Here is a 20,334-nt window from a genome sequence, read left to right as displayed (position 1 = left end):
TCCTGCATGACTTCACCTGGCTGGGCTCTGAGTTTACCTGATGTCTCAGGCATGATCTGATCTCGCTCCTCTGTCTCTCTGGGTGGCAGAGTTGGTCTCATCCTGTCTTTGCTCCCCCATAGGAGAAATATCTCTTTTAGCAGAAGTGTAAAAGCCCCTGCAAAGTTCCTCAAACAGGCCCAGGCAGAAGTTGTCTGAGTTGTTAAAAATGGCCCTTCCCTGGGTGACTCAGGTGTCTCCTCTTCTGGAAACCGTTAATCCAGCAGCGCCATGGCCTGCTTTTGTTGTTTATTGAGTTGAGGGGGTGTTTGCTGGGAAGATTTAATCACCACAATCCAGATGGGTTTGGGATGGAGTCAGGGCCAAGCAGGGGGCTTGGCTGACCATCTGTGTGGTGTCAGAGCTCTGCTTTTGCCTTTTTTCTTGGTACTTGAACCACATCACCACTGTGTGTGCTCAAAGGGGGAACCCCAGCGAGAGACAGGGCAGGGAGTGCCACACAAAGGAAGAAATAAAGTTTAACCCCAGGGAGGAGCATGTCTGACACCATAAATGGGACTGCTGGGTGGGGCTGAAGGTGGTGAATGCCAGAGATATGGACACGCTGGTGGGCTGCAGGGTGGGGAGCAGGAATGTCACTGATGGGAGGTACAAAGCCAGTGTGTCCTTGGAGGCTTGGTGACAATCCTGCTCCCTGCAAAGCCAGGGGGTTTATGTTTCAGACCTCAGACAGAAGGGATTTGGGGGAGCACAGTGTTTTTAACTCAATTTTTACTCACTTTGCTCTACCAAAAAGCTGTTTCCAGCTTTGTGTTTATGCAGCACTTTCAGCGTTACAGACTCGCCCTGCTCCCATCCCAGCCCCACAGCCTGGGTTCACGCTCATTTAAAACACTCCCTAAAATGCTCTTTGGACTCTGTTTGCACAGGTAGTAAGTTAAAATGCAAATTCAGTTTTGCAAGTCAGTTCCCCTCTCTCTCTCTCCCTCCCTCCCTGTTTTCCCCCAAAGTGCTTCTGCAGGAGCTTTCAACCACATGGCTCAGAACAGAAACCAAACTGCAGGAGAGACTGCAGAGGTTTACAGGTGGTGTTGAACTTGTTTGCACCATGGAGACAAAATTCTAAAATCTCCTTAAAGCACTCAGCCTTTCATGCTCCTGGTTGCCTGAGGGGAATTAAAGTCCTTTGGATCTTGGAATGAAAGAGTTGCCATGTATCCATCCTCTTGCTGTCCCTAAGATCTCCTTGTGTCCCTGTTCTCCTGTTCATACAGTGACTTCTGAACCCTAGTTTAAAGTCCTGTGTGGAAATCCATGGCTACAGTGCAGAATCTTCAACCAGAACCCAGTTATACTAATTGTGTCTCTTTAAGAAGCTTTTATTTATTTCTGTTTTTCTCACCCTTCCTTAGAGTGTGTCTGGATCCCAGCCTCTAGAAAGCTTGGGAATTTCTGCTGCAAATACTCCTGAATCCCATCCCACCAAGCCCTGTGGAGCACCAAGACCTGTCAATGGAGTTATTAACACGTAAGCTCTTGGAAATTCTGGAAGAGTTTGCTCTTATGATCTTTGCAATGTCCTGTTGGAAGCCAGGCTGTAATGGTACACATGGTGTCTTTTTTCAAAAAAGTACAGTAGTAGATCATGCCTGGAAACATTTTGGAGGAGATTGCTTGCTTGAGGTTTTCTGCTGCATTGTTTTGCTGAAAATGGAATTAAACTGAGCTGTGTTTACATGAACAAGCCCTGCAGGCAGCTGTGCACTGAGCATGGGCAAAACTTGTTTCTTTATGAGTAGTTTTAATACATCTGCAAATTGTGTGATTCAAAGGTACTAATGCCCTGCTCACAGAATTATCTGTAACCACTGACCCACTTTATTGGAGTTACAGAGGAATCCCATTGATTTGGGGAGTAAAACTTCCTAAATTCTTTATTTCTCCAGGCTGCTTTTGTTGACAAAGTCTTGAAGTGGGTAAATGAAAACAAGTGAAAGACATTCCGTGATGCTAAAGGGTTGAACTACTTGAAAACCCTTGAAAAACATAGCACTTGCTCAGTGCCTTGAGGAGGCAGGGAAAAAGAGAGGGGAAAAGGGAAGGAGGGAGGGATGGATCCTGCACCGATGTAATGCGAGCAGATCAAGGAGCCCATGGCTGCAGCTGGAACACTGCAGGCTGTAACAGAGCCCTTTGTATCCCTGTAGCCTTTGAACTGCACAGCCTTAGACCACAGGGCTTTAATGTTTTGCATTTTTAGAAATGAAACACTTGTAGAAGAGACATGAAAAGGCTCCGTAGATGAGGCTGCTGCGCTGGGATCTGCTCGGGGCACGGGGCACTGATGCCAGGGCTGCTGCAGCCTTTGTGCCTCGGAGAGGTTGATGTTAACTCTGCACCTTTCTGGGGTCACTGCTGGGAGCTGGCACAGGTAGAGATCTCAAATATCCATCAGAACCAAGTTTACATCAGGGTTAAATATTTTTTCTATAAAATTATATGTTCTCTGGCATTTAGACTAATGAAAACCTCTTGTCTTAAGAATCCCCAAACTCTCATTCTGAAGGAAGTGAATTCTAGGGTTAAAGCTGTTCAGGTCTAGAGTGGCTTTCAGTGCTGGTTTTTTGTTAGGGCTTCCAAAGGTATTTTGTGACAGGTTCAGTCATGGGAGAGTGGAAGGTGACTGAAGTAAAAGCAAAAAATGGAGTTAGTTTAATAAAACCTGTTGTGCCATGAAACCTCAGAGCTCTAAACTCAGCTCAGGTGCGAACCACGAACCTGCTGCTAGTGCTGCATGAATAACTGGAGTTTTCTTCTTCTCTTCTTTGTGGGGCAGTCTGCAGCCTGGCCTGGCAGAACACGCTCAGGGAGATGGCCAGGAAGCCGAGGAGCTGCTCCACAAGAGGCAGCGCCTGTCCCTGGTCCCCACGGACGGGACGTGCGTGGCCGCTCGCACCCGCCCCGTCCTCAGCTGCAAGAAGCGACGGCTCGTCCGACCCAGCACCATCATGCCCCTTTCCAAAAAGGTCAGTCGGGTGTTTTCTGCTCTTCTTTTTCTTGTAAAGATGGAGAAAACAACAGAAAGGAAGAGCAGGACAGCAGGGCTGTAAAGGTTGTTGAATAAACAAAGGAGAAGGTTGTAACGGGTTGGAAGATTTTTCTTCGCTGTCACTGAGCAGGGAAGATGCTGAACTCGTGAGTTTTCTTAAGCCAACCAACCTGAGGTGAACTCAAGGCCAGGTAGGTCAGTGTGGCACAGTCTGAGCAGGAGAAAGAAGCCCTGAGAAGTCAAGTATCAGGAAACCTTAACTCTGAGACAGGAATTAGCAAAGCCCCAGGAACTCACTGCTGCTTCTCAAGGGAAAACCACAGCTGTTTGCCCAGGCATACGTGGGATGAATGCCCTGTCTCTTCCTGTTTTGTTTTCTTTATTACTATTTTTTATACTCCTCCTCCTAATGCAGAATTCATTCAATGGAAATGCAGTTTATTGCCTCCATGAGGAAGAGCCATGTTTAATTCTTTTTATTTTCTCTTAGGAATACCATAAACTGTCAGTTGGAGGGAAAATAGTGAGAAATGAAGGAAATAAGGATCTTTATTTGTGCTTGCAGAACCATAATGGCAAAAATCCACTTACCTTTGAGACAAAATGTTTCAAGTCTAACTTTCCCACAAGGGTGGGGGGTTTTCACCCTGCGGATGTTTTAAAGAGAAGCTTCAAAAGCAGCATTTTTCTGAGCAAAACAGATTCTTCCTCAGCTGAGTCAGCTTTAACTGATCACTTATCTGCAGTTTTATCTGGGGTATTTCTGGGAGAGCTCTGCAGTGATTACTTGCAAAATCTTCAGTGATTTGGAAGTTGCTGAACATTCTCGTGGTGGATGCTGCCTTTTACACTCAGTGCTTGAAGAATTGGCTGTAAATTTGTGTTAGATCTTTGTTGTTGTCATCAAATACATTTGGTAATCAGAGGTGGTTCAGAAGAGCAGTTCCAGGGATGAAAGTACCAGAGAGCAGGGGATTTCTGAGCCCTCCTCCAGTCATTCCAGAGACAGCTGAGTCATGGCCAAGTCGTGCTCCAGAAACACCTCGTCCACTTTCCTGCACTCCCCTGCCCAGCAGAAAGTGGCTGTGGATTGAACTTTGCACCTGCATTCTGGAGGTTTTGATCTTGTAATGTTTTTATTGTTTTCCTCACAATTCAGTGCTGCCCTTCAGCTCACACGTGGGCAGAGTGGCAGGATTGCCTCCCTCCTTGCACAGCCATCCTGGTTAGAAAGCCCTGTGGGCTCCATCTCTATTATTTTTTATTAATTAATTAGTTCCCAGCAGTTGTAGAGCACTGCTGATTCATGCTCATTTTTGGATCCATCACAACCTCCACAACCTCCCAGAGGTAGCAACAGAACTGCTCATTTACCCCTTCCTCCTCTTCTCTGGGCACTGCATTTGCTTCTTGCATTTGCCTTCAGTGAATTACATTTATTTATTTTAAATAATTTCTCTTAACTTGTAACCAGGAGTGGGTTTCCAGCTCTTTGCTTCAAGCAGCCCTTCCCAGTGTAGTGTTATTTGCTGTGGATATTCTCTCCCATCCTTCTGATCATTCATGGAAATTATTTGAATAATTCTGGCTCAGAGCAGGCTTCTGCAAGATCCAGTTTGATCCATTCTTCCATTTTGGTGGGGAATTAGGGGTTGTTTTCTCTCCATGGAGTTTATATCCAGTTGTGTGTCTGCTTGCAGTGCTTTCACACAAATGAAGTCTGTATCAAGTCTATAAATCTGTGAATTGTGACTCTGTCCTGGATTAAGGAGCAAGGTTGAGAACCACCTTTGTCACTCTGTAGATGTCCCTGCAAGTGTCAGCTCCTGGCATATCATGATGGCTCTGACCCACTGGAACTAAAAATGGCTTCTTTGCCCCTTCTCTGACAGCAGAATTGTGCTGCCTCATGGTTTTTATAAATGAGGTTTCAACCTAGATAAAATTAAACACTTTTAGTCAAATTTAGCAGCTGTTAAACTGTCTGTGCTGGTAAGTCGTAGTTTTCAGTTGTGTTTATGCAAAGTGAAAACATCCTCTCATGAGGCCAGACTAAATTAACACGTTCTGTACAAGGTAGAGGAAAAAAAGGGGTGTGTGTATTTGTGCATATATATATATATGTATGTATGTATATGTATTTATAAAATTATCTGTATATATAAATTAGATCTATTAATTATATCTATAAATTCTGTACATGAGAAAAAACGGGTGTGTGTGTATGTGTGCAAATATATATATGTATGTATGTATAGATATGTGTATGTCTATGTATATGTAATTATGTATAAAATTATATATATAAAATTACATATATTAATTATATATACTTAAATTCTGTGCAAGAGAAAAAAGGGAGTGTATGTGTGCATATATATTATATATTAAAAATATATATTATCTATGTAATTAATATTGAATATACTATATATTATGCATAACGAGTATAATTTTTGACAATATTATAAAATATCACATAACACCTATTTAATAATTCTATAGAAATAAAATGAATATATTTATTGATAATGGAATGTAGCTGTAATCTAGAGGATGCAGGTTTATTTTAGATATTTTATATACACATAGAGAATGTATTTTTACATATATGCAGAAAACAGCAAAGCTGCTTTTCGGATGTTTTCCGTGAGCTGTCCCAGGGAGCGTGTGCTGTCCCCGGGCTGGCTGTGACCCCTGTGTCCCCTGTGTCCCCCCAGGCCCAGCGTGGCAGCCTGGCACGCTGCAGCTGCGACGTGAACCCCTCGTGTGCCCTGTGTGGCACCCGCAGCCCCAGCACGCTGGAGATCCAGTACGACGCCCCTCTGCTGGAGCGCCTCTCGCAGCTGGACTCCTGCATCCACCCTGTCCTGTCATTCCCAGATGGTGAGTGTAACAGTGATCACAGGGCTCCCAGGGTCAGGGAAGAGATGAGAAAGTTGGCTTTGAAAGTTTATTATTTTATGATATATATTATATTAAAACTATACCGAAAGAACAGAAGAAAGGATTTCATCAGAAGGCTGGCTAAGAATAGAAAAGGAATGAATAACAAAGGCTCAGACTGACCAAGACAGCTGGACTGTGATTGGCCATTAATTAGAAACAACCACATGAGACCAATCCACATCCACCTGTTGCATCCCACAGCAGCAAACAATCATTGTTTACCTTTTGTTCCTGAGGCCTCTCAGCTTCTCAGGAGGAAAAATCCTAAAGAAAGGATTTTTCATAAAACACGTGGGTGACAGGTGAGCACGGCTCCTGGGGCTTGCAGGGGGGGCTTGGAGGCACCCTGGCTGCCGGGGGGGTGCAGATCTGCTGGGGTACAGCCAAACCTGTTCATCTGCAGGTGGTTTTGAGGTGGGAGCCTTGACTGGAGGAGAGTGTCACACCTGGGCTCTGCTGTGTTTTGGGAATCTCGACCTGCAGCCTCACTCATGGTGGGGAAGCCAAGCAGTGCCTGGGAGTCCTTCCTGGGACCTGCCTCTGGGGGTCTTTGGGGCTCTAAACCACTTGGGAAATATTTGCTTCCATGAGTTTGTCCATCTGTATAAAATGATTTGTGGATTGGTTTGTCACAGGAAATCCTTTTGGCCTCATCAGGAATTGAAAATGATCTTCCATGGTTGGGTGGGCACAGCAAGAAGGGATGTTCCCATTAGGACACTCAATTTCCTGTATCACTTCAGGGTTAATCATCATTAAGAGAGGAATAATTAACCTGCCCTGACTGTGGGCTATTCAAAAATTCCATGTGTAGGGACCTTTCCCAAGGGAAGAGTAGTTTCCAGAGTCTTCTTCAACTGGAGAGTTGGGAAGTGCATGGATCACAGTGGTTCCTTCCCTTGGTGGGAGTTCATGGCTGCTTGAGGTGTGAAATTGGGGCTGCCCCATCCTTGGAAGTGCCCAAGGACAGGGCTTGGAGCAAGCTGGGACAGTGGAAGGTGTCCCTGCCCAAGCCATTCTGGGATTCTCATGCTGGCAGGAAGGTGTGTGGCCTGGCTTCCCTTGGAGGTGTCAGCTGGTTGGTCTGGGATAAGTCACTGGGCTAATGTGTGTGCTTGGGTTTAAATTCCACTTTTCACAAACTTCTTGTGACAGTAGGAAATGCAGGGAGTGTCTGGGAGCAATTAGTGTGGCCTCTTTCATTAGCACTATATTTAAACCAGACTAAAATAGTAAATTGGTGCTATTTTTAGCTAGATCCCTCCCTTCCCAAAGACTCAGCTCTGATCAGGAGTGCTCAAGGAACTTAATGAACTCCTGAAGCAGGAATTTATTTTCTGATTTCACAGCACTTGTGATCCTCTGTAGTGCTAAATCAAATATCCTGGAAAATGGGGAGACAACCTGTTGGGTGCTATTGCAGCAGAGGCACCAGACAAATTATCCCATGTTCTTCCCATTTTCAGAGCTCCCTGCAGCTGCCTCACAGGGTAGAAGATCAGTTCTGGCTGCATGAGATTAAAAAACTTTGGATTTAAAACTAATGGGTGTAAAGCTTAAAACACCTGGGCAGGAATACCCATTTTCCAGTGCTGGTGAACTTTGTTTATTCACTAATGCTTAAAGCAGTTAGTGAATAAACTTGATTTTTGGGATGGGGGTGATGCCTATCCCAGAGAAAAGGCAGGTAACGTGTTCAGCTGGGGAAATGGCAGTGCCTGGTGCTGTTGGTGTGCACTGAGGTGTCTCTGCACACCTGGGAGGTGAATCCAGGGTGCTGCTGGGGCTGCTGTGTGTGCAGGGCTCGCTGAGGGTTCCTGGTGGCCGTGGCACAGCTGTGAGCATGTGCTGACTTTCACTTTGAGCCGCCTCTCCAGTGCCAGCCGGGATCTCCAGAGCAGTTTGCCAAGGGCAAAACTGCCAGGCACTGCAGGAGGAAAAGATCATTTATTCACTTATTCACAAGCAGGACCCAGCCAGCGAGGCCTTGAACTCCCGTGCTTGTGTCCACCAGAGCTTTGTCCCCTTTGTCCCCTTCCTTTCAGGGTGTGTGGGGTTTTTTGGTTGGGTTTTTTTTTTTTTTTTTCTGGTTTGATTTCTCGCTGGGAATTTTTGGATGATGTAATAACCTTGGAGGGAGGATGAGCGCTGGGCTCACTGTGGTTGCCATCTGCTGGTCCCTGGGAGCCCTGCACTGCTTCCCGAGGAGCAGGGGGAGGAGGGATGGTGGCACTGCTGCCAAACCAGCAGAGAACTCACTTCCTGCTGACAGCGTTTTGTCCTGGCCTTCTCCCCCTCCCTTCAACCTGTCCCCTCCTTCCACAGATGGTGTGGGATGTGAACTGGGAGGAGAAAGCAAAAGATGAGCAGAGAGCAGAGGACATTTTCCCCAAGACTGACCACTCCAGTGGATGGCAGCATCCCTGAAGTGGCCTGGCCCCTCTCTGTTTTTTGGAACATGTCCCCACAAGCCAGCAGTGATGGCCAAAGAGCTGCCATCACCCTGTGACTTCCATAGCAAGGGGCTGGGTGAGAGCTTTAACCACCAAGGTACTTGGAATGAAGCTGTCCTGGCTTTTTCCAGGGAGCCAATTCCCCACCAGCTCCAGCCCATGCTCTGCCAGCTCCATCCTCTGTTGCTTGCCTGGATCTGCTGGGGATTTCCAGTCCCTGAAACTGGGAGGGAAATACTGGACAGGGGTCCAGCTACCAGCCAGGAGTTCCTCCTGCCCTTGGGGCCTCTCAGGTGTGATCACACACAGCTTCTCATGGTTGAGGTGCCACATCAGGCAGATTACCATGCTGCAGTGCATGGTTGGCTTCTGGCTTGACTTGAAATTGAGGATTTAGGCTAAATTTCTCTCTTCCAGCACAGATTTGGTGCTGAGATACCTCAGATTCTTGAAAGTCAGATCTAAGGTAGCACCACATGAGATACCTACAGAGGTGAAGACATAGGAGTTTTCTGACAAAGAAAACTTTGCTCTCCTGCTAGGATATTCTTGCGCTTTGAATCCTGTAGGAATTTCACAAAGATCTGCAGATTCAAAATGTTGTGTCCTATTGCAGGTCCTTCCTGAATGTGAGGAGAGTGTGAGGAAGCCTGGGTCTGACAGTCTGTGCTGGCATGTTCATCAGGGGCTGTTCTTACTGGGAGCACTGGGACAGGGTGATGGCACCACAGCTCTTTGTTGCATGATTAATTTGGATTGATGTTCTGTACCCCCTGCAGATGTGCCGACGAGCCTGCACTTCCAGAGCATGTTGAAATCCCAGTGGCAGAACAAGCCCTACGAGAAAACTAAAGCTCCCAAGAAGCTGTCGCTGAAGCACAGAGCCCCCGTGCCCCCCAGCCTGGCTGACCCCGCGCGCAAGGACCGCCACAAGCTGGTCAACTCCTTCTTCACCGCGGCCAGTAAGTGCTGCCCCTGCCCCAAAAGGAGGAGGAGGAGGAGGATGCCCTTCAATCCCACTCTCAGGGGTGAGGCAGGGTTATGGCAGGGTTGCAGATGAGCTGTGTGCAGGTGCAGCTCAGGTTTGTAGGGACCTTCGCGTGCTCGGTGTCAGCCATGCCCACAGCAGTGCCACAGGTCCGAGCACACCTCCCCACAATTTGTGCAGTTGGAAAAAACTCTGCCCGAGTCTCCTGTGCCAGCAGAAAGAGAGGTGAAAGCAGGCATTTCATAGCTCTTTCTCTGTTCCCCTCCTCAGAGCGCTCCCATCAAAAAGCCCAAGCAGACAAGGCACACAGGCCGCCTTTAGACGATTTTTCGGCCGTGTCCAAGGCCGAGAGAGCGCCAGAGCGCTCTGCCCAGCCTCCTGCCTTTGACAAAAAGCGATTGCGAGACTGCTCATCTGAGAGGAGTGAAGGTAGGCCCCCAGGGGCAGGTGTCTCGGGGGGAGCTTGGGCTTTGCTGCATCCCCAGCCTCTCTGCCCCAGAGAAGGGGGCACGCACTGCTTCGGGCCGAGCCGCCACCACAGCAATGCCTCGTGTGCTCTAAACTGCTTCTTCCCCAGGGCAGCCCCCTCGAAGGTGCTTCTCTTTCCTGCAAAGTGCTCCTCAGCACCGGCCATCTTTGGTGCACATGGTCCTTTCCTCTCCACCACCACCCCCTTGGGTGGGCTGGGTTTTTTTTGCTAATGTTGTTGTTCCTTTTCTCCCCCCTTCCTGTGCAGTGTTGAAGCATCACACGGACGTCGGTGGCCCGAGCTACCTGTCAGCAGCTGTGACCCCCACCCCTCACAGCCCCATAGCTCGGCAGCTCTCCACCTCCTCCGAGGGCTCTGCTCCCACCAGCTCCGCTTCCCAGGGCACCTCTGGCACTGCTGTGAGTATCTGCTGCCTTCCCAGGGCTTCTGGGCTCAGCCCATCGTGGGGGCTCAGCTGGTGCACAGATTCTGGGCTGGGCAGTGCTCAGTGTTCCTGTTGCCACGCTGGACCCTTTGGTTCAGATGCTGCTGGGGTTGCTGGGTGGGTGTTGGGTATGTTGGCTGTGCAGACACAGGCAATTCCAGGTTCACCATCAGCTCAGTAACTGCTGCTGAATGTTCCTGTTCCCAGCAGTCCCTTGGCTTTGGTGCACGTCCAGATTTTGGTATCTGAAGCAGCCTGAAGAGCTGAGTCCCAGCAGTGCTGCTTCCCCTGGGACAGTTCCCCTCAAGGCCTCGGTGTCACCGGGCTGTGAATGGGCTTGGGGTCACAGGGCCAGGGCACAGCAGTGGTGGTGGTGATCTTCCACCTGTGCACAATCTCCAGCAGTCTCTGAACTCAGACCATCTTCTGAGACACACTCAGACTGGCACAGTGCTTGTGGGTGGCAGAGTGTGGCACCTTCATGAGCTCTGTGAGTGAGCAGAAGCTCCTTCCCACTGTGCTTGGGACAGGGTGATGGCACAGCTCCTCCACCAGACACTGTCATCCTCCCAGGCCCACGTCAGCAGAAGCCCTCCAATGAAAGACTGAATTCTGCTGAGCTCACAGGCATCCCAATAAGAATTTGGCTTCTGTCTGGTCCCCCCATTTGGTAGTTTGGGCCAAAGCCTGAGCTGGATGTGACCCAGGGAGAGTAGAACAGGACTCCTTGAACCCCCTGCTCCAAGCTTGTTGCCATGGGGTCCTGTGTCCCCACTGGATTCCTTCACTGCAGAATTCAATTGTTCCATCACCAGCTGTGACATCAGGGTGTCAGAAGAACCCAGTGATGGTTCAGCTTGAGTGTGCTTGGTGTTTTGGAGGAGAGGACAGTCCATCTCAGCAGCTCTGACACCTCAAGGAGGCCTTTCCTTGGCTCTGTACACCCACCCTGGTTTTCTCTTGCTGCTTTCCTGCTGTGCTTTCACAAGCTCATTCAGAAATGCAAGATGAAGAGGTTTCCTTCCCTCAGCAAGAGGATTCCAGGCCCTGGGCTCCACACTCTGGGCTCAGGGGTGGAGCTCCTGTGTTCAAGCATCCCAGGCAGCTGCGGGTCTGTGTGGGCTCCCCAACCAAAGGGTCAATCCTTGCTCTGGGCAGCCACACCTTTGGATTTGGGTTTCCTTGCTGCTGGGGCGGTAGATTTTGGGTTGGGATGAGGACTTGGAGCAAGCAGTAGGGGAACTCTAGTCTGATGCAAATTGATGTTGGCTCTGAAGTGTCCATAGGTCAGACAAAGCCATTCTGTTCTCTTTCCATCAATGACTTTCCCACATGCCAGACCCCACATCCCTTTCTCACATGGTTCTCCCTGTTGCAGCAGCCGAGGAGGAGGAGGGGTGAGAGCTCCTTTGACATAAACAACATCGTCATCCCCATGTCCGTGGCTGCCACCACCCGCGTGGAGAAGCTGCAGTACAAGGAGATCCTCACCCCCAGGTACTGCCCCAGCCCCAGAGGGAAAGCACAGTGCTTTGCTTCTTCCTTGGGAGTAAGGGAGAGGTTGGAAAACTGATCATGCCATTGCTGGAGACTGGCTAAGTTAGGGAGTATTTTATCTGAGGGGCCCTTGGCCATCAGAGCCAACTGCTCAGCTCAGTGTCTGCTCAGTTTGAAGTCAGTCCTGGCTGTCTCCTTGTCTGGCTGCTAAGTCAAAGGTCCCAGTGGTTTCCCAGCTCTGGGCTGGGTTAACCTGGCAGTTCTGCCTCTTCCCAACTTCCCTCTGTCTTCCTCCTGGTAGTCTGTGCTCTTCCCTGGCCCATTTCAGAGCAGGGCAGGAGGAAGAGAAAGAAATGCAGCAGCCTCTGCTCTGCTTTCTCTGCCCTTGGGAAGCTTCAGCTGTGCTACCAGACCACCGAGGGAGGTCTGGTGCTTCAAACTGAGCCTAAGTGTGTTGCTCGTCATGGCAGGGTGGAATTCCCCTTTCCCAAAAGCCAGTGTTGGGATGGGAGGGGGTTGTGCAGCTGGTTCTAGCTGTGCCCTGAGTGATGCCCTTGGTGGTTGTGTTGCAGCTGGCGTGAAGTTGATATCAGTGCTCTGAAAGGCAGCCCTGAGGAGGACAACGAGGAGGTAAGAAGGATTTTATTTCCCGATTAATGTGAGATGAGGCTGGTGGTAAATGAACAGCGTCTGTGGAGGGAACAGAGGCAGGGACCTCAGCAGGGAACCAACAGCTGGGGTTGGTTCCTTTCCACGGCTGCCAGAGCTCCAGGAGCATTTGGACAAGCTCTCAGGCATAGGGTGGGATTGTTGGGGGGTGTCTGTGCAGGGCCAGGAGCTGCACTGGATGATCCCTGTGGGTCCCTCCCAACTCAGGACATTCTACTACTCAATGCTAAACATTCAAATTCTCACTACAACTAGCTCTGGAAAAACTGTACAGAGATGGTTGTTTTAAAGAAGAAAGCTCTCACCAAGCCCTCTGCTCTTCCCTTTCCAGGTTGAGGACTTGTCAGATTCAGCCTTTGCTGCTCGGCACGGGAAGTGTGAGGAGATGGAGCGGGCGCGGTGGCTCTGGAGCACGAGTGTCCCCCCGCAGCGCCGGGGCAGCAGGTACAGCCCTGCCCTCAGGGCCACATTCCCAGCACGGGGGTGCTCACTGGGATTCCTACAAATGGTTGAAAGCTGCTGCTGGTGTAGAAAAGTTTGGTGTCATCCATCTTGAGGAGCCCATGTGGGAGTGGGGCACAGCCTTGCTTAGGTGGGGGTGAAGCCACAGCCCAGTTTGGCTGCAGACAACTGCACCAAGTGTTTCCTCAAGCATTTCTGCTGCTCCAGAAGTGTGGGGGATGCTGTGCCAGCCCAGGAGTCCAGGGGAAGGCACAGGGCTTGCAATGGCATCGTTCCTGCAGGATCAGGGACACTGTCACTAGGCACTCAGTTCCCTTTCTGCTGTGTCTTTATGGGTGTCTAAAACCAGCACAGTTTCCAGCTGTTGATCTCATCATAAACCTGCTCAAGAAGAGATTTGCTCTTCTCAGTTCCATCACCGAGGGTTTGGTTGCCTGGAGTCACTTTGTTCTGGGGCAGAGCCACAGCTCTGTCCCTGCCCTCGACAATGCTTTGGTTTTGGTTCCTGCCACTGTGGGGGTTCCTGCAGGTGCAAACCTGGCCTGTGTCAAACCCCCCTCATGCTGCTGCTGCTGCCCTGTTTGCTGCAGCTGCAGTTCCCAGTGCTCCTGGAGAGTGGGATGTTTTGCTGTTTCTTTAGCCCATTTATTACCTCTGAAGTCCTTGATGGCCACTTGCTGTTGCAGTTCATCTTGGAGAGTTGCACGTAGATTTAGGAACTCAGTTATGTTTCTCTGCTTGTAGCCTGTGGGTTTTTATCTGGATTCTGTGTCAGAGCTCAGACTTTTGTAATTCTTGGTTGAAATCTGAGGTCTCAGGGTTTCACTGTGCTCCTCCCACTCCCTACTGCTGAAATTGCTGCATTTCCAGCATTGCTGATTCCCTGCACTCAGACCCTGAGCTGCTGCCAGGAGTCATCTGGTATGAGGAGGGGGAAACACTTGGAAGTGTCTTGATTCCACAGGGAGCTTCTCATCGTGATGTTTGTGCAACACTGGAGTGTAGATGTGTGGGACACAGAACCTCAGGAGAGCAGCATCAGTGATGCATCCAGACAGTGGAAATGGGACAGGGATGGGCCTGGGTGCCTTTTATCTCTGGGCTGTGGCATTCCCTGCTCGTGTTCCCATCAGGGGAAAAGGATCCTGGGGTAGGATCAGGCAGCAGGGGGAGATCATGGCTGGGCTCTCAAACCTGCTCCTGTCTCAGGTCCTACAGATCAACAGACGGACGGACGACCCCCCAGCTGGGGAACCCCTCGACTCCCCAGCCAGCATCCCCTGAGGTGGGCAACTACCACTCCCACTTGGAGCTGTCCCACACCCACTCACCACGCAGCCCCATCAGCCCCGAACTGCTCTGTGCCCCCCTGACCCCCCTGTCCCGGGACTCCCTGCGGCTCCTGTCCAGCGAGGACACGCGGTGCTCCACGCCCGAGGCCGGCCTGGACGAGCAGGTGGGTGCTGGCTGGGGCTGGGGCAGGGGTGGCACTGCAGGTGGCCCTGGTGTGGGGAGGCAGGTGTGACCCTGGTGTGGGGACACAGGTGTGGCACTGCAGGTCATCCTGATGTGGGGACACAATTGACCGTGGTGTGGGGAGACAGACATGACACCACAAGTGACTCTGGTGTGGGGAGGCAGGTGTGACCCTGGTGTGGGGACACAGGTGTGGCACCACAGGTGGCCCTGGTGTGGGGAGGCAGCCTGGAAGCCGCCTGTGGGCGGTGCTGGAGCGCTGGCCCAGGTGGGATCAGGGCTCCGGGAAGCGCTGCCAGCAGCTGGCTCAGTGTCCTCTCCACATCTGCCGACGCTGCTCGGAGCCGGGAATGCGCACCAGGAGCAGCTCTGAGCTCCACATCCGTGCGGGCAGTGAGGACAGAAGGCTTTTGCGGGGATTTTCCGTGACTCTGCTCTCTCCCCCAGGCCGTGCAGCCCTGGGAGCGCCGCACCTTCCCGCTCTCCTACGACCCCCGGACGGAGTGCGAGGAGCAGCCCGACCCCCAGGACCGGCTCTCGCGCTGCACCCGCCGCACGTCGGGCAGCAAATCCTCCCGGGAATGCGATGGCACTTCGGCTTCGCCCAGCCTGCCCAGCCTCAAGAGCCGAGCCCCGCTGGCCCCCCCCTCCTCCTCCTCTTCCTCCTCCTCCTCTTCCTCCTCCTCCTCCTCCTGCTCCGCAGTCCTGCGGCCAGCGCACAGATAGAGACACACGGGAGACATGAGCAAACCAACACACAGAACTAACTCTTGGCATTAAAGCTTCCAAAATCTGCGTTTGATATTCAAACATCCTGCCGGGAATTTTCACAGTTTTTAGTGAATTTAAGGAGTTTAGAAACTGTTTTTTGTTTTCTTTTTTTTTTTCCTTTTTTTTTTTTTTTCTTTTTTTTCCTTCTCCATGTTTCCTCGTCACATGAATGAGCCCCCAGATTCCTCCCAGTGGAGTGAAGCCTCGGGAGGGGAGCAGCCCACCAGACCCCCTCCCCTTTCCTCCCTCCTTTAGGTGTATAAAACTAGAGCACAGGATTTAGCTGACTAGCAGATTTCGGGGATAGTTTTTCCCACCAAAAGGGTGTCGTTTTCTCTTAACCCACTCCCCCCACCCTGAAAGGTTTTAGTGGAGTGAAATTAGTGGTGAAAAGTGATGTCTTGGGATTGCAACCTTCACTGTCTGGCTGTCCTCACCTGCAGAGTGCTCACCTGCACTTCACCCTCCTGCGTTTTCCTGCCCCAGGTTGTAGTTCCAGGTATCCAAAGGGGGGATTCTGCCCCTCCCTGATCCTCGCTCTGCCCCTGGGGACACCTCTCCCTTCCTTCTCTCCTGGTTTGGAGCAGCTGTGGCTCTGGCTGCATTCCTGGGCAGGGGGAAAGGAGGGACCTTGTGGCTGCTCCACACTCAGCACAGCAGGGGTGGGAGTTGGGAAGCACCTTGTGCACACTTGGTGTGTGGCGAGGGCAGGGAGGGGAAGAGTCCCCGATGCTTTGAGCAGGAGCAGAATTCCCAGAGCACTTGGATGCCCTTTGGGGTGAGGCTGTTCAGCTGGAGCTGGGCTGGGGCCCGTGCAGTTGGAGCTGTGAGTGAGGAGCCGCCGCTCTGGGCCGGGCTGGGGTCCCGCAGGTGGGTTTGTGTCAGACAAGGGGGGCAGAGAGGGAAGGATGGAGGCAGGAGGCAGCTCCCGGGGGGATCAGGCTCATCCTGATCCCGCCTGGGCTCCCACCGCAGCTTCGCTCCACTCCCGCACCGTCCCAGCTCCGGTGCCGGTTCCGTTTCATTTCGGGGCGCCCGCCGTGCCCCCTCCTGACAGGTATTTGAGTTTGAAGCCCGAGTTTGTTGTTCCTCCCCGTCCCCTCCCGCCCGGTTCCGCACCCGCAGCGATCCCGGACCCCGCACACCGTCCCCATCGTAACGCTTCCCGGTCCTGACGGTGTGGCTCCTGGGCCCTGTCCTGTTGCTAGCATTGTGCCTGTCTTATGTATAATCACATCACCAAAAAAAAAAAAAAAAAAAAACGGGAAAAAAAAATACAAAGGACTTTTTTTTTTTTTTTTTTTTTTCCATTTTGTAATCGTAAAGAAATAGTCGCTGAACTGCTTCATGGTCGGGGTTTTCACAATTTTCAACATGATCTCGTGGTTTTGGTTCTGTTCTAGTTTAAAGGATCCGTCATCGTTTCTTTAAAACAAAAACCCAACAAACAACGGCGCTACCATATCCCTCTGCAGAAGTGCTTTTCTATTTATAAGGTTGAAAATTCTGAATAACCCTTTTAGCATTATAAAAACCACACAAAAAAAAAAACCCACCTTGTATTTTGTAAATATTTTCTTTTCCTGCTTTGAGCTGTGTAATGTCCTTGTTATATAGAAATGCTTTTCTTCCGAGAAGCTGATCTTTGTTAATGTCTTGATTCTGTTGGCAAAGCACAAATGTGCTTATAAAAAAAAAAAAAAGAAGAAAAGATTAAAAAAAAAATTAAAATGTAATATTCCATTTGATGAGTGTGAAACGCTGGGCTGGGACAGGGAAGGGGCCCTCAGTGCACTCAGATCAATTGCTTCCCTCTTGCATTTCAGTGGCCTCTTTTTCCTGTGTGATGTTATTTTCCAGCAGTTACTGACAGCAAGAGGAGGAACCCCTGGGCTGGGGGTTATTTTACATTTCTGGGGTTAACTGGGTGCTGCTGGTTTTCATCCAGGGAAGCACTGCTGTGTCCTTCCTGGCTCCAGCAGGCAGGGCCACCCTTCCTGTGCCCCAGGAAGAAGTGTGGGAGCTTAAAAAGTAAAAAACTGCAAACCAGTCCCTGCCCCTCGGTGCTGCCCCAGTCGATGACTGTGGGTGGATCCCCCACCCCGCATCCCCCCATGCAAAAGAGGTGCCAATTATCATTATCGTAGTAATGACTTTATTTCCAAATTCACTTTTACGGCAACAGTGTAAACCAGTTGTTAAACACACGATACACTATGGACACCCACAGACAGAAGCTAAGCTAGAATGATACACTGAGATCAAACCTTCCCTCCCCTCCCCGGCGCAGCGCGGGGGGCACGGGGCTGCCAACACCACACAGGCTGGCACCGACCTTGGCTAACACGCAGAATCTTTTGGAGTGCAGAAATACGATTTTTTTTTTTTTTTTTAATCAGTGCCGGTTTTAACCCTTTTCAGACCCAAGATGTGTGTGGAGTAAAGGAAAAGCCGGGGGTCGGGTTTTGTCCGGCTGCTCACCGGACCCTCGGGCCTGGGTCTGAATGCAGGGTTGGGGCAGGGGACGTGGCTCGGGCTGCTGGAGGGGACAGCGGGTGACGTGGTGGCTGTAAAGGGCTGTCCTGGCACCCCACAGCCCCCGGGGGGGACAACAGCTGGGGCTGAGGACACTCAGAGTAGGAAGGGGCTGCTCACTGGAGCTTGGTGCACACTGAGGCCATCCTGCCCTGGGTGCTGGTGTCCCTCAGGGGCTGCACGGAGGGGGACAGGGGTGGCACAGGACGGGCGAGCTCAGCTACCCCGTCCTGCAGCCCAGAGGGGTAAGGAGGTGATGCTTTGAGGGTTCTCCCAACTTGCTCGTTCTACAAAGGACAAAAAGCGCGGCGGCTCCTACAGCGCTACAGAGTCAGGGACGGAGCACAGAGTCTTACAATCATGGAGTCAAGTGAACGGAGCGAGTGACAAGCTGGACATGATGGTGCTGCTGGACCAGCCTCTCCCCAGCAATAAAGCAGCTCCTGGGGCTGCAGAGAGAAGGGTTGGACCCCCCAGACCATCTCCATCCACAGCCAGGCCTGCGGCAGCCCAGCCCTGCAGAGGGACGGGGGTGAGAGGGGGCTCACAGCTCCCACAGGTCCTGTCCGGGAAGGAATTGCTGCTCTGCCCAGGAACAGCTGCTCTGGCAGCCTCGGTGGCACCCAACCACCACCCCAAGGACAACCAGGGGCCCTGACCCCCCGCCAGCCCTGTCGGAGCAGGATTGCAGCCCTCGTTGGGAAAGCACGGCTTTCCCTGCAGCACAGCCGGGGGTGCAGGGGCTGCGGCCCCACCGGGCCCCCTCTGCCCTCCCACCTCCAGCTGAACCCCCAGAGCTCGGCTGGGGCCCCTGAGGGAGACAGGGCAGGAGGACACACAGCTGCACTTGGTGGCATCTCGGCCTCTTTGGTTGTAGAGGGAAGGGGCAGGCAGAGACAGCCACGGGACCCCCTCGTGCTCCCCAGTGAGCCACAGGAGCAAGAGCAGCCGAAGCAATAACTCGACTGGCTCCTGTCCCCGAGTGGTGCAGGGGTGGTCAGTGCTGTGTCAGGGGTGAGATGCTGCCAACTCACACCGGGGAGCGCCCGGAAAGGGGCTTCAGTGCCAGGGAGCAGCCGCTGGCCCCGGGCTGGGGGAGCTGCTGTCGCCTCCCCCGCGTCCTGCCGGGGTCTCACCGCTGCCACCGGCACAGCAGAGCCATGGAGCTGCCACCTCCGCCATCGCTGAGCTGACCTTGCAGGGAAAGAAAAAGAACAACCCAAAAATGTCACAAGCTGCACCCAAATCCAGGAGCCATTCCAGCCCTGGAGCTGTGGGTGCCCCTCCTCCGAGCTCCGGGGCGCTGCCCGGGCCCCCGGCAGACATGCGGTGCCGGGCTCCTCCTGCGGCCCCGGGGCTGGGCACGGCCCGGAGCCGGCCGAGCTCCCCGGGCCCCCGGCTGGGCTGCGGCGGAGCCGGCGCGGGGCAGCTCAAAACTACTTACAGCATTTATTTTTCAAACACATGCTCGTTTATGAAAACAATCACCCTGGCACGGTCCAAGCATATACAGACAAATCTACTCTACGACACGAGGGGCTGCCAAAGGAATGGGGAAAAGCCTCTACTCATCCACTCAGCGGTTCCAGCACAGCCACGGAGAGGGGAACGGCCGCCCGGGGCCCCTCGGAGCGGGCACCCGGCCTCGCCGGAACTCCAGCTGCCGGAGCTGAGAGCGGGTTAGGGGGTACCTGGCCGTTATCTTCATACACATCTCGGCTTTCGGAAATAAAAACAAAAGGTTTCTTCCAAATCAGCAGGCAAATTTAACGCGGGGAGGAGGGAGGGCACCTCCCCGCAGCCCTGGCCGCGCACCCAGCCCGGCCAGCGGCAGGACTCGAGCTGGGCGAGGTCACAGCCCCTTCCCGGGAGGGCCACCCGCTGCCCTGTGCTGGTGCGGGGTGCTCGGGTCAGCGTCGTGCTGTGGCCGCCCCTCGGGCCCCCTCCCCGCCTCGCCGGGTGGCCCCGGGCAGGGCTGGGACAGCGAGGGCAGGAGCAGGGGGAGCGCGGGGACGGGACGGGACGGGCTGTGCGCTCCGAGGAGCAGGGGGAGAGGAGGTTTTGTACCTCATAGTGTCACTGATTTTGAAGTCCTGGAGCTAGAGCTGAATGAACAGTAAAAGCAGGTTAAATCATTAACCAGTTAGGGACGGGGAAGCAGCTGTAAAAGGAACAGAGGAAGAAGGCCAGATTATTATTTTTGTTTCTTTTCTTTTTTCGTTTCCTTTCCTTGTCTTCTCTCCTGGTGGCCGCCGCGCCGCGATCACAAGCCCTGCTTGGCCAGCGAGGCGGAGACCTCGTCGGCTAGCGTGGCCAGCTGGGGGGAGTCCACCAGGTTGATGCTGCCGGTGGAGGAGACGTTGCTAAGGCGGCGCGGGGAGGCATCTCCGGAGATGGTGGGGGACTTGTAGACGATTTCGGCGCCGTGGTCGGTCTTGGCTTTGGCGTTCTCGCGGAAGGTCAGCTTGTGAGTCTCAATCTGTGAGGGAGAGGAGGGCGGTCAGGGGGGCATGGAGGGACCTGCCAGGTGTCCACCTGGGCACGGCGGCTGAGAGGTGGGAGCAGAGCTCA

General features: G+C 52.3%; 2 protein-coding genes across 22 annotated transcripts in view; one reads left to right on the top strand and one right to left on the bottom strand.

Annotated features, from left to right (window-relative positions):
* KANSL1 (KAT8 regulatory NSL complex subunit 1) overlaps positions 1-17,061 on the top strand; it is a 76,155-nt gene extending 59,094 nt beyond the window's left edge. For 3 of the 5 annotated variants that reach the window (XM_084222170.1, XM_084222171.1, XM_084222169.1), the window contains 11 exons: positions 1,413-1,528; positions 2,837-3,026; positions 5,770-5,935; positions 9,231-9,413; positions 9,710-9,868; positions 10,176-10,327; positions 11,732-11,850; positions 12,423-12,480; positions 12,851-12,963; positions 14,191-14,437; positions 14,905-17,061. In XM_084222170.1, the coding sequence (XP_084078296.1) occupies positions 1,413-1,528; positions 2,837-3,026; positions 5,770-5,935; positions 9,231-9,413; positions 9,710-9,868; positions 10,176-10,327; positions 11,732-11,850; positions 12,423-12,480; positions 12,851-12,963; positions 14,191-14,437; positions 14,905-15,183 (1,782 nt within the window). In that variant the 3' untranslated portion in view covers positions 15,184-17,061. The remainder of the gene's footprint in view (positions 1-1,412; positions 1,529-2,836; positions 3,027-5,769; positions 5,936-9,230; positions 9,414-9,709; positions 9,869-10,175; positions 10,328-11,731; positions 11,851-12,422; positions 12,481-12,850; positions 12,964-14,190; positions 14,438-14,904) is intronic. The other 2 variants (XM_084222172.1, XM_084222173.1) reach the window with 2 other exon arrangements.
* A 311-nt stretch (positions 17,062-17,372) lies between these two features.
* The window catches only part of LOC311163489 (microtubule-associated protein tau-like), a 42,052-nt gene continuing 39,090 nt past the window's right edge, over positions 17,373-20,334 (bottom strand). For all 17 annotated transcript variants that reach the window (XM_084222356.1, XM_084222370.1, XM_084222371.1 and 14 more), the window contains one exon: positions 17,373-20,242. In XM_084222356.1, the coding sequence (XP_084078482.1) occupies positions 20,027-20,242 (216 nt within the window). In that variant the 3' untranslated portion in view covers positions 17,373-20,026. The remainder of the gene's footprint in view (positions 20,243-20,334) is intronic.

The sequence above is a fragment of the Fringilla coelebs genome, assembly GCF_963513975.1.
Source record: "Fringilla coelebs genome assembly, chromosome: 27".
Taxonomy (NCBI): Eukaryota; Metazoa; Chordata; class Aves; order Passeriformes; family Fringillidae; genus Fringilla; species Fringilla coelebs.
This window is presented reverse-complemented; position numbering and strand designations above follow the sequence as displayed.